Below are 12152 nucleotides of genomic sequence, written 5' to 3'. Positions count from 1 at the left end.
CTAGCTAGTAAAGGGTCTCGGTGACAGAAGCTTGGGTTTTCCGTCCGCCTCCTTTCCCTTCGCTGCAGCCACATAGGAGAAAAGGCAGAGGACGGAGTAACAGATCTGATGTGCCTGCAGAGGAAGAAACCGCCATGAGGAACAGATTCCAAGAACAGGGACGGATCTGGAAAAAGAAGCTCCGGCTCTTTATGTCTGGGTTCCTGTTTAAGTTATAGTTTGTCTGAATACTGCTGATTAATTTGTTTATTCCTTCCTCAAGCAACAGTAGATATATTTTTGGCATATTATCCCACAATGGTCACTTTTGTCACCTCACAGCAATAAAGTACATCCAGTGCTCCTGGTGCTACTTACAAGAAGAGACTAATAACTGAATGTGCAAAACCCAGAAATTTAGGGTGCTTACATTTTCTGGTGTTTTTGTTACCGACTAAATTAAGATAATCATTAAAAATTCATGAGAATAAAATGTGGGTTTTTATTTTCAGATGAAACAACCTTCCAAAGCACATTTGTAAATTGTGGTGCATTTTTCAAATCGCTGAGATTCCGTTTATTTGCATACAGTATATAGAGTGAGGAGCTGGGACCCGTTCAGTGGATGAACACGTAAAGTCACACGCGTGGCTAGACTGAGCAGCTAGTTCTCTACGTACATGCAGTGCTGATGACTCCGGCAGAAGAAGCGAGGACTCACCATGGGTGTCTTGTACTTGTGGATCACCACTTCTTTAGTTTCAGGAACTATGCCAGTGCAAGAGACAAAACAAATGACTCAACGGCAGCAGGAACATTACTGTTACTGTTTGAGCGTTTTGGGGGTTTTAGAGGTAGACATAAAAGGTGTAAAATGGGATGTGGGCCAAGAAGAGTCCACCTCAACAGTCAGGAAGTTCAGTTCAGAGAGAAAAGGGACAGCCTCCACTCCGGAACCCCCTACCGCAGTGAACTGAACATTAAAAGACGTCACAGAAAAGCAGCTACCAGAGTCCAAAACCCATTGACCCAGGACCATGTCACTGTCCACAGGACATGTTGACTTTTCATTAGTAACTGTGAACCCATAGAGGTGAAAAAGCAGTGGTGTGGACAGATGTGAAATGTTTAACAGCCCCAGCAAAGATCTCAACTTGCTAAAAGATAGACTTTTAGAAAATGTTAGAGAGATGGAGTTTTGGGGGGGGTGATCTCCAAAAATGACAAGCAAGTGATGAAGGAAGCAGAGGGAAACTCAGGGCACATAAAAGAAAGATGAATTCATGAAAAGGGCCATGAGGGAAATAGTCAGAATTCGTTTGAATAAGAAAGGTGACAACACTTTACCTGCTGGAGAATGAAGGTTTTCATAGTGGCAAAGATGAGGGCAACATTACAAAAGCAGCACAGAGACACGGCAGTAACCCAGCCTGGCACTCCACCTCTGATCTCTGCTCCGTCAGACAGTAAGTCAACCTTTTTGTCCTCAGTGTTAACCCTTCACAGTCCCACTGACAAGCATGTCTAGCCTAAAGCCTCATGTCACCGTCCACTGGGCTAGACAAAAGAAAACGTAGGCTCTCAATCCTTTTTAAAAAGGGCTACTGTGTTCTGCTTCAGCACAAAGGAAACGGGACAAATGTTTCACTTTCACAGTAAATAAATCCGCAATTAGAAATCAGAATATGACTTATTCCAATTTAAATGTAATCAAATCCAGTCATTTAGTGGACCTCGATAAATGACTTTGAGCACATGTCATTACAAGTCCCAAGGAGGTTTAATTTTTACCCATGTCAAGACAAAAATAAACTATCGAATGGATTTCTATGAGTCTTGATGTCAGGAAGAGTCCTAAGCTGGAACAGACACCATTAAACTGTGTGGTGGATTCCAGATTTCACTGACTGCAATCTTTCTCTATATTAAGTCCTACATCCTCCTTCCCTGTAAGCAAAGACTCTGCTTCTCATGAAGACCCATTTCAATTTGTACCCGTGTCCAAAATATGGTCAAAACTTTCTGTCCAACACTGGGTTGGATGGAACTGAATCACTTCTCTCAAACGCTGTCCCTCTTTATTAACTAAATGAAATGTCACTCGCTCTGAACTTCAGCGCTGCCGTGCAATTTAAGGAAAAGCACATCCTCAGCAGAATTCATCACTCAGGAAATCACCTGCAGGAATCGTCGTCTCGGTACTCCTCCGAGAGAGCGATTATCCAATTTAATGAACCCTTATAAAATCTCATCAATACATTAGCCATGAAGCCGAGTTACTGCCGTGCTGAGTACAGGCCTAGAATCAATAGATGGTGTAATTACCAAATTCCTCCAGGACAAAGACTCCCTTCACTGTATTGCACTTTTTAATGTGACTCAGCTCTATGAAAACCTAAAAACAAACAAAAAACAAACAAAACAGGACACAACATTATTAACTCAACCACACTGGATGGAAAGCAAAACACGTTATATTTAAAAAAATTACAATTTTAAACTTGTTTCACTCAGTATGAAAGGTAAAAATAAAACAACTACACATGCAAGCTTTTATCATCTACCAAAAGAAAACAAACACACTGAGAAATTTCCATGATTAAACGCATACATGGGCGATGGTCAGATGAGGAGAAAGCATTTAGCCTGCTCAAAGCTCAAAACTAATTCAACATAACTTTTTCATCGATCAAGTGTATCAGAACTGGAAAGTTTACACTTAAATTTAGACGTAAACAGCAAAAGCAGTTCAAAACACACTTTCTATTCAGAAATGTAATATGGCCCATATGATGCAAACATGGAAGTTCTATATGAAAATGTAGACAAGGACAAAAAAATTTGATTTGCCATATAGCTACGACAGTTAAAAGGAAAGATAGAGGGATAAAAAGGAACCCAATAGGGTTCAGTGCTAATAAGCAAACACAGCAGAGGTTGTGTACCTTCCGCTCCTTGCAGGGGGAGAGAGCATGGGAGAAAAATGGTTTGTATTATTATCGGACAGAAGAGACAGACACTCGACGCAACTCCTCGAGGGAGCTATCCACAGGAGCCTCGTATTGTTTCATAGCAAGAATCGAGCTAAGACCCAGAGCCAAATGAAAAATGCATGACAAGAGGGAGCAGCCCCAAAAATAGGAAAGAGGGACAAAAAGAGGACTAAAGGTTTTACAAGGCATTGAGCGCTAAGTTCACCTTTGTTGTCAAAGCCTGGGGAACGCCTTAGTTCACCAGAGCCCTCCATGCCTCCTCCTCCAGCAACAAGGGCTGGCACCAACATCACTTACACAGCAGAACTGATGATTGAGGGACAGGAAATCTTGCCATGATGTATAGTGAAATCAACTCACTGCAGAGCTGCCATGAACTAATGCCCATCACTGAAATAGTCATACAAAACCAGCTCTGACTAAAGTTGTACTCTGAAACCATAATAACTATCAAAGAGGATGGCTCACGAGCAGACCTGCAAACACCCCCAAACAAACAAAGCAAAGCTGCTCATAAAAATCCGTTACTCTGGGAATGAAATGGTCAACATGGAGCGTCTCTAACGGACTCATCTTTTATTTACTGTATTTCACTTAATGGGGAAATCTTTTCTAAGCGTGGCACTCAAACCCCTTGAAATATGAGGCACAACCCATTCAACATTCAAGTTAAGCCAAAAGAGCCAAAGGTACAACAAACAAAGATAATAAAAGACTCTTTAGCAACATCTAAATAAAAAGTCACTCCACTAGATCTGACCAAGCAGAAGGTCTGGGTTTTACAATAGTGGTACACAGAATGCTATTTGTGATGCTCACAGTGATATAATATACACTTAAACCTGCAATTGCAGGCAACAATATAGCCTTAATTTAAAAAACATCTTTAATAGATTCATTTTGATTCACACATTCAATATGTGCAAATACAGAATGCCGTGCAGGTACAAGATATCTGGAGTACTAACACTACAAAACAGCAGGTGGCACTATGAGCACATTAAAATGGGAGGCTGAGGCCGGCAAGCCAAATTATATTTCCCCACGCAGAACCTGCAACACTTGTCATTCACTCAATCACTTTTAATTTAAACAAAGCTAACAGCTGGTGACAATGACATCTGAACGCTGCTGTAAATGACATGCAGGACCGGCACCTGTTTATCTACAGTTAAATATGGTATATCAGTCATTTTGTGAGCACCACAAATGAGAATCCATTCACCTCCATCACACTGGAGGAGGAAGGAGGATGAAAAATAAAATCATAAAATAGCTCAAGAGGAATCCAAATAGTTTCAACAAAAGCTGTTTGGTTGGATTTTTCACCGATACTGTATCAGATCACAGATGTAGGACAGCTCATGAAAACACAGCTGTTCAAATTCCCTTTCGTAAGACCTCACACTTCTGTGTTATTGTTTAATACATATTTGTCAGCTAGCAAGAGGGAGGGGGTCCCTGATCATTCACCATAGTCCAGTCTGAGACTACTCCATCACATTCTAATGAACCTGAACCGCAAAATAAAATAAAAAACCCTGCTGAAGACTACCTGCTCACACGTAAGGACAACACACGAGAATGTTCAAGGGTCCAAACTTAAATGTGGATAGTTGCTATAAAATAGCCAATTATTAATGAAAAGTCGTTGCTTCAGGTCATCCGTCTTACCGCTGACGCACAACACACACATTAACACTTCATCTGCCACACAATAAATGAACAATGAGTTTTGAGCACCACAAATGTCAACAGGGGACTTGTGTGGAAGAATGTGTTAATACTGCTTTTGGGAAACATGCATTTGAACAAAAACCATGAACACGAACAACAAACTGTTAAAAAATAAAATAAAAATTAAGCAAAAGCACAAACAGGAATTCTTCCTCTAAGGGTTGAGCATCAGGTGTGAGTAAAAGTCAATCAAGCACCATTGCTACTATTTTTACGACTGTAATTTGATTTTAATGACAATAGAGGAAGACATCAGGGAGGAAACGAGGCAAACGGGAGGGATGAGAAAGGAGGACGGGAGGATGGGATGAGCTCTGAGTTTTTATTTTCATGCCCTTGCGTTGTGTGAGACGACAAGCAGATTCTCTGCAGTGGTGCTGGCCTCTCACCTGGCTGTGCATGAATTTAAGGTTGATTCCTTCCAATGTGACCTGCAGCAGTCCACCTTCTCCAGACTTCATGTCCTGGACCGGGAACTCTCCACCCAGCTCTGGACCTACGGGAAACCACACGGATGATGAATTCCATCAAAAACCTGACAGCGTGCAGGAAAAAATGAAAACCCACTCAAAATGAGCCATTTTGAATGTCTTCCATGCTTATATTTTGAGACAAGACTACACAGCCCCCCCCCCCGGTGGTTTCTCATAAACCTTGAAGGGTTGGTGATGTTGCTTAGTAAAACCTGTTAAATGCTGAAGTAGGTCCAGATAAAGTGCCACATTACTATGAACAGCATTATAAAATATGGCTTTTCCATGATTTCCATGCAATTATTCAGTTACAGACAAGATTCAGCAAAACCTCGACAGATGCATGCTCGGTCACTCACTCCATACCTGGTTTAATGCATTGCTGTCTTGCTGCAGCTTTCTCCATGCTGTCTTTAACACAATAGTACAGTTCACGACACTAAAATATAAAAATGAAAATTGTTTTAATTACGGTACAAATCAAGGTCACCCAATTGTGAATGAAAGCACAGGATGCAGACAGATGAACATTTGACCTTTTTGGTGTAGAACTTGTTGAGCTGTGTTTCTTGGCCGTTGCGTCTCCACAGACAGAGTACCTTTGTCTTGGGGCAGTAAGTCATGTTGATGAGCTTCTCGTACCACCAGCGCTCATAGACTGTGCCGATGTTGCTGCGTAAGACGATGCAATCATCACAAACCTAAAACAAAAGATGAATAGCATAAGTAAAATAAGCACCAACCTGATTTCTGAAGAAGCATTACAGACATAGTTACAGATGTAGTTTGGAGGACTTAATGTACCTCCATGAAAAAGATGTCTCCTGTGGTATCTGTGCCAGCATGTACAACAAACGTTTGCTTCTTGATGTGCCGGCTTCCACTGGGCCTGATCGGCAGCTCCCGGCCATTCTAAACATAACATAGTTCAGTATAAATAATTACAACGGATTAATACATGTTGAAATAACAGTAAAAAAGGCCAGAAAATTACCATGTTGGCGAGTTTGTCCAGTAGCTCATTGATCTCTTGGCTGTATGTGAGGCCAATGTGAGACTTTCCCATCAAACGCCTCACTTTCTTCCTGATGTCATTTTTGGTCAGCTAAACAACGAGGCACAACAACAGGAACAAACATTGAAATAAATGGAGCTCAAAAACATTTTATTTGGCATAAATAAACACCAATTATGAGCCTAATGACTAAAAGGACCCATACTTTCATCATGAGCATATATGCAACCATATTGTGCAGCAGGGTGGCCAGAAGTCTGTCTTCATCATCCTCCAGACGCTTACGGTCGTGTTCTCCTAATGACAAATATCTGTGTTGACAAATACAACACAGAAAACGAGTATGAGCAGTGCAGAATTACAAACCATTATCTACCAAAGGTGAAGAGGGCAACGCTACATAGTAACGAATAAAAAGCCAGAACCGTTCAATCATCTCCTGGGGTCCCTGGTCCATGCCCATGCCTTCACGCTCCAGCATCACAGCATCTAAGTAGGCATCCTCCCAGAACTGGAGCTGGTCCCACAGTGTGGAGCGCTCCTTACCTGAACACAGGTATGATACACTAATGAAGCTCCTAAATGATGCAAAGCTTGACATCTGAACATCTGAATCTGAATTTCATCCACAACACAGCTTTATCACCTTCCAATTTAAATGTCACATTGAAAACAGTCAAAAATGGAAAGAAAAAAATGTGACAAAAGAATGAACACACTTTTACAATGATGAAAAAAGATATTTGGTTTTCCCAACTTCTATCATGTTGCAGAATACTTTTACATTTCCCTCTTATTTACCAGCCAAATGCTGAACCATTATGTGGACTTCAGATGCTGGAAGCCAATACCAAAACTCATCCTGCATGTAAAAGCATGACATATCAAGCTTTTAGGTTAAAAAAGTTAGTCAGAAAACTGGTTGAAAACACAGATGAAGGTGGATCATCTGGTGGTTATTCCTATTAATAAGATCATAACTTTCATCACTTCTTGTGTTAAGAAATCACACAGTCGTGTGGCTCACCAACAGACAGGAAAAAGCCACACCAAATCAAACATTACACCGAGTCAGTCTGTGTGAGCAATGGGCTCATCCAACACACACCCATACAGAGGAAAAAGCGAAGGCAAGAGATTAGCCCTACTCAGAGAAAAGGTTTCCATGGCGGCATCCTCTAGTTGATCCCAAACGGAGCTCTTATCGCGGCCTGTAAGTATTTCCCAGGAGGAGCAGCAGGAGGGATGAAAAGCAGCAAAAGCAGGATGGGGTTAGGAAAAGAGGTGAGAATGGTTAATAATAAAAACAACAGACCAAGCTGAGAACCACACCAGGCAACCGAAACAAGGACAGACACTTCACACTCATTGAGTTCTAATCTACAGCTCACTCTAGTCAAAATCATGCTCAACAGAATCGCGTGGAGGAAAAAGGATCTGTTCCTGTGATTCACCTTTTAACTTTCAGTTCACACGTTAAGAATAAATAATTAACATTCATCAACATTAAGGTGATCACGTGTTTTTTTTTATTCCTTCGAAATAAAGTTCACTCCCGTTACATTATTAGGAAACCAAAGCAAGAACATATGGTTCCCAAAAATACCGAAAAAGATACATCAATCTCAGCACTTTAGATTTGAAAGATATTAGTAAAGATGCAAAACAATCCAGTGACAGAAATGTAATTAATGTAACCCGTTTGACTTTACTGTAAAAGGGCTTGGAGGATAGATCATACCCAGCAGGCCTTCACAAAGGTAAATCCTCATGCTGAGGTCCTCCATTGGTGCAGGCGGCCCCTTTGCCATCACAAGTACATGGTCTTTTACATTTGGTTTCAGAGTGTGGGTTTTTCCCTGAAGAGATAGAACAATGTTTGTGAACCTTCAGTTATAGTAGAACTACTATTGTACTTTTAGCTTGTCCCGTGAGGGGTCACCACAACAAATCAACGTTCTCTACTTCACCCTGTCCTTTGCATCGTCCTCCCCAACACCAGCCACTCTCATGCCCTCCCTCACTACGTCCATGTATCTTCTCCTGGGTCGACCTCTAGCCCTGTTCCCTGGCAGTTCCATCCTCAGCATCCTTCTACCGATATAGTCCCCGTCTCTCCTCTGGACATGTCCAAACCATCAAAGTCTGGTCTCTCTGACCTCATCTCCAAAACGTCTAACCTTCACTGTCCCTCTAATTGTCTCATTTCTAATCCTACCCAACCTGGCCCCCCCATAAGGAGAACCTCAGCATCTTCATCTCCACCACTTCTAGCTCCGCCTCCTGTCTTTTCCTCAGAGCCGCTGTCTCTAAGCCGTCCATCATGGCTGTCCTCACCACTGTCTTGTAGACCTTTCCCATCATCCTCGCTGACACTCTCCTATCACAGAGCTCACCCGATACTTTCCTCCAGCCGTTCCAGCCTGCCTGCACACGATGCTTCACTTCCTTTCCACATTGACCCGAGGTACATGAAGTCCTCTACCTTCTTTACGTCTATTCCTTGTAACCTCACTGTTCTCCCTGGGACATTCTCATTTACACACATGTACTCTGTTTTACTACTGCTCACCTTCATTCCTTTCTTTTCTAAAGCAGACCTCCACTTCTCTAAATTCTCCTCTACCTGCGTTCACAATATCATCTGCAAACATCATATTCCAAGGAACTTCTTGTCTCGTCTCATCTGTTAATCTATCCATCACCATGACAAACAAAAAGGGGCTAAGAGCTTATCCCTGGTGCAATCACACCTCAACACTAAACTCCCCTGTTATTCCTACTGCACACTTCGCTGTTATACATGTACTGGTCTGCTCTGACATACTTCTCTGCCACTCCAGACTTCCTCATGCAGTCCCACAGTTCCTCTCTGGGCACCCTGTCATAGGCTTTCTCTAGATCTACAAATTTGCACACAGGTGTCTACACACAGACGAACTGATGTTTGGTGTGGTGCTTGTCAGTTTTGGATAACTAAGCTGCAATCTTTCTGTTTTTCCTTATATGCACGGGAATTCTGAAATTCATCAATACCACCTTCCAGAGTTTATCGAGTACTTTATGGTTTTTATGTTCACATAAGGTTGGTTTGTAACTATAGAATACTATTTCAAGTTGGCTATTATCTCAAATACAAACTATATGATTTATTTATTTCACTTATGGTGAGGTGTGGACTTACAAACACTGTGCTGGTGGCTGGATTGGTTTCAATCTCACTGTCAGAGAGAGTCCCTCTGGACTGATTTAAATGAGGAGCAATCCTCCCAGCCGGACCGTCTCCTGCTGTACTGCTCAGGTCACTGTCAGCTCCAAGAGTCTCTCCAGAGCTGTTGCTTATCTTAAAAAAAAAAAAGAGAACAATAGATAAATGTGATGCAACAGCAATTTTTGGTACTGATCCTTATGGTTAATGATAAAAATCATCACTCAGCTTCATCAAGCCATTCAATGAAGATAGGAACTATATCCTCCTAAGACCCAGCCCGCCAGCATGTCCTCTGTAGTGGACATTTGTCCATTACAGAGGAAGCATGTCTGCGGGCTGGTCTCAGGGGGATATACTATAACACATATCCCAATAAAAGAGAACATGTTTTAGACGAGAACATATTGCATAATATCTGAGTTGGCTGTGCCCTACCACTGTGCTAGCCTCCGAGTCCTGGCTGGTGCTCCTTGTCAGGATTGGAGGTTCTGAACTTGTTACAGACTCGGTGTCACTCTTCTGTAAACATAAAGGGGAAAAGAGGATGGAATGCAGGGGTACAATACATGGTTAGACATTTAAAATGAGCAGCAAACCAATAGAAATCTTTGCCATCCACAAACCAACACTATAGCTAAGAGGTCTGAGTAATGGCATACACCATCTTAGCAGCATTAGAACAGAGGCCGCTCAACCACACTATTGGTGACAAAAGTTTAAAAATAGGCCATTTATCTCACTGAATCGTGGTGTAAAGCCACATTGTCACAGGTTAAAGGAAAATTCCATTGTGCAAGTCACATAGTCATAATTTTAGGGAGAAAGCAACGTCACTGCTATCAATGTTTTTGATTAAATGAAAACTGCACGTGTTACCGCGGTTGGTACCTGTGAATAAAAACTGATTTTATAATCATACATGGTGCAGCATTAATTTGTAAATCCATTCAGTTCTGTTCAATCACCCCCCAAACAAACCTGAGATCCAGACGTGACACTGAGGCCACTGTCTGCACTCATCTGTGACTTTTTCTCTTCTAAATCAGCCACGTGGGGGCGCTGCTGCTTTGCTCCTTCAGACCCTGGAGAACAGACATGAAAATCAGCACGTTTTTATGAGTAGGGCTACATTTTCTTGCCTTAATGAGTCGCCTCATTCAAAGCCAACGCTGCACAGTAACACTGATGCAACATCCATGTAAAGTGCCAAAGACTGTATTCAAACACTGCATTTACACTCGTGACACAGTAAACAGTCTAACACGACCCTATTCATACTTGGAAAAGTATTTTATCATTGACTGAGGCTTAAGCTGCGTCTAGCCAAGAAACACAGGATCTATATTCAATGTGATCTCAAGAGCTAAGAAAATGTGTTTAAAGTATCTTTTGTTTCATCTTTTTGCATAACTCGATAGTAACAGATAAAGTTTTTAAACACCACAAGAGGTTAGGAATGGGCAAACAGAGAAGTGCCATACAACTAGAAATGAAAACAAATCTGCAGCAGCGTGACGTTAATTGTCAAGTCAAAGCTGAAAATGTGCTCCAAGATACATAAAAACAGCAAACAGACACAGGCAGTTAGGCATGCAGACAAACTGATGAACAAGAGGCATTCTGCTTCAAGTGAGATGTGTACTGCATAACTTCCTAAACAAGTCAGTAGGTGCAGAACTAATGACAAGTCAATCTCGATCATCCTTGTTTTAATGTTTGCAAATCATTTAGCAAAATGACTTCGTAATCATAGAGTATTGACTCAAGAAACCCAACTTAAAGTAAACCACTTGAAACTGTGAAAAAAAATACCGTTATAAGAGGATGGCAGGGCAGCAGGTATTAGTTTCTGCTGATATGGTGTCAAGAAAGGCAAAAAAACCGACCAAACTGAAATGACCAAGACACAAAATTCCTCTTTTTAAATCAAGGTCCCCTGAGAAAGTCCATTGGATTCTGGGTCAGAAACTCACATCAGTTAGAATCTGTGTCTTTTGTTTAATGCACAGAGTTAAATAACCACCATTACTGCTTAAACCATGAGAAATGGCAGAATGGAAACATTTATATAGCAAAACTTTCCTCTTGCTTGCTATCTTCTAGAGTATGGTGTCATTCCAGTCATTGAGCTACAGCTATTAAGCTAACAGAGCTTAACGTAGTATAGAAAAACAAACATTGTCATCAGGCCGGCTGGAAGAACTTACAATGAAAGCAGACTGGCTGTCATCTGAACTCTTGATTAAATACAACCGACAATGAAAAGAGGGTGTAATTTATGAGAAATTATCCAACTCCAGTTGTCATATAAAGTTAGAGTACATATATTACCATTAGTTAATACCGATAAGAACCCACCTGTGATTTGAAACAGGCATAACAATTAGAAAAACGGGATACCATATAAAGATTATTTTCAGATGAATCCATCCGCCTCTGCATCTCATTTGTAAAACAATTATACCTGCATTTTTCTGGTTATTAATTCTGACAACTTACTGGAAGTATAGCTTTTGACTTATTTGTGTACAAAAACATTGGTGAGTTGGATAAGGGGGAGAAGACGGGGTGGGGTAAAAACAGCGGGACACCCCAATCCTTTTTTAATTTTTGATGTGTGAACAGTCTCTTACTCTGTTGTTTTTCCATAGCTTTTTGCTTATCCTGGTGCTTGTTCCACAATTCTACCCAAGATGCATTGCAAGCAAGGAGAGAAAGACAGAGAGAGAGTCAGAGAGTTGGTT

The 12152-nt window shown here is 41.3% G+C and overlaps 1 protein-coding gene across 1 annotated transcript in view; it reads right to left on the bottom strand.

The window, feature by feature from the left end:
* LOC137912571 (MAP kinase-activating death domain protein-like) overlaps window positions 1–12152 on the bottom strand; it is a 31093-nt gene continuing 18941 nt past the window's right edge. Inside the window, exons 23-39 of the mRNA XM_068756706.1 lie at window positions 12042–12092; window positions 11740–11766; window positions 10387–10490; window positions 9844–9927; window positions 9382–9540; window positions 7939–8056; window positions 7346–7408; window positions 6623–6743; window positions 6403–6508; window positions 6177–6287; window positions 5987–6094; window positions 5719–5883; window positions 5549–5621; window positions 5099–5205; window positions 2305–2374; window positions 701–747; window positions 1–114 (exon numbers count right to left, since the gene is read on the bottom strand). Coding sequence (XP_068612807.1) covers window positions 1–114; window positions 701–747; window positions 2305–2374; window positions 5099–5205; window positions 5549–5621; window positions 5719–5883; window positions 5987–6094; window positions 6177–6287; window positions 6403–6508; window positions 6623–6743; window positions 7346–7408; window positions 7939–8056; window positions 9382–9540; window positions 9844–9927; window positions 10387–10490; window positions 11740–11766; window positions 12042–12092 — 1628 coding nt within the window. The remainder of the gene's footprint in view (window positions 115–700; window positions 748–2304; window positions 2375–5098; window positions 5206–5548; window positions 5622–5718; window positions 5884–5986; window positions 6095–6176; window positions 6288–6402; window positions 6509–6622; window positions 6744–7345; window positions 7409–7938; window positions 8057–9381; window positions 9541–9843; window positions 9928–10386; window positions 10491–11739; window positions 11767–12041; window positions 12093–12152) is intronic.

Source organism: Brachionichthys hirsutus, unplaced genomic scaffold, assembly GCF_040956055.1.
Source record: "Brachionichthys hirsutus isolate HB-005 unplaced genomic scaffold, CSIRO-AGI_Bhir_v1 contig_200, whole genome shotgun sequence".
NCBI classification, from domain to species: Eukaryota; Metazoa; Chordata; class Actinopteri; order Lophiiformes; family Brachionichthyidae; genus Brachionichthys; species Brachionichthys hirsutus.
This window is presented reverse-complemented; position numbering and strand designations above follow the sequence as displayed.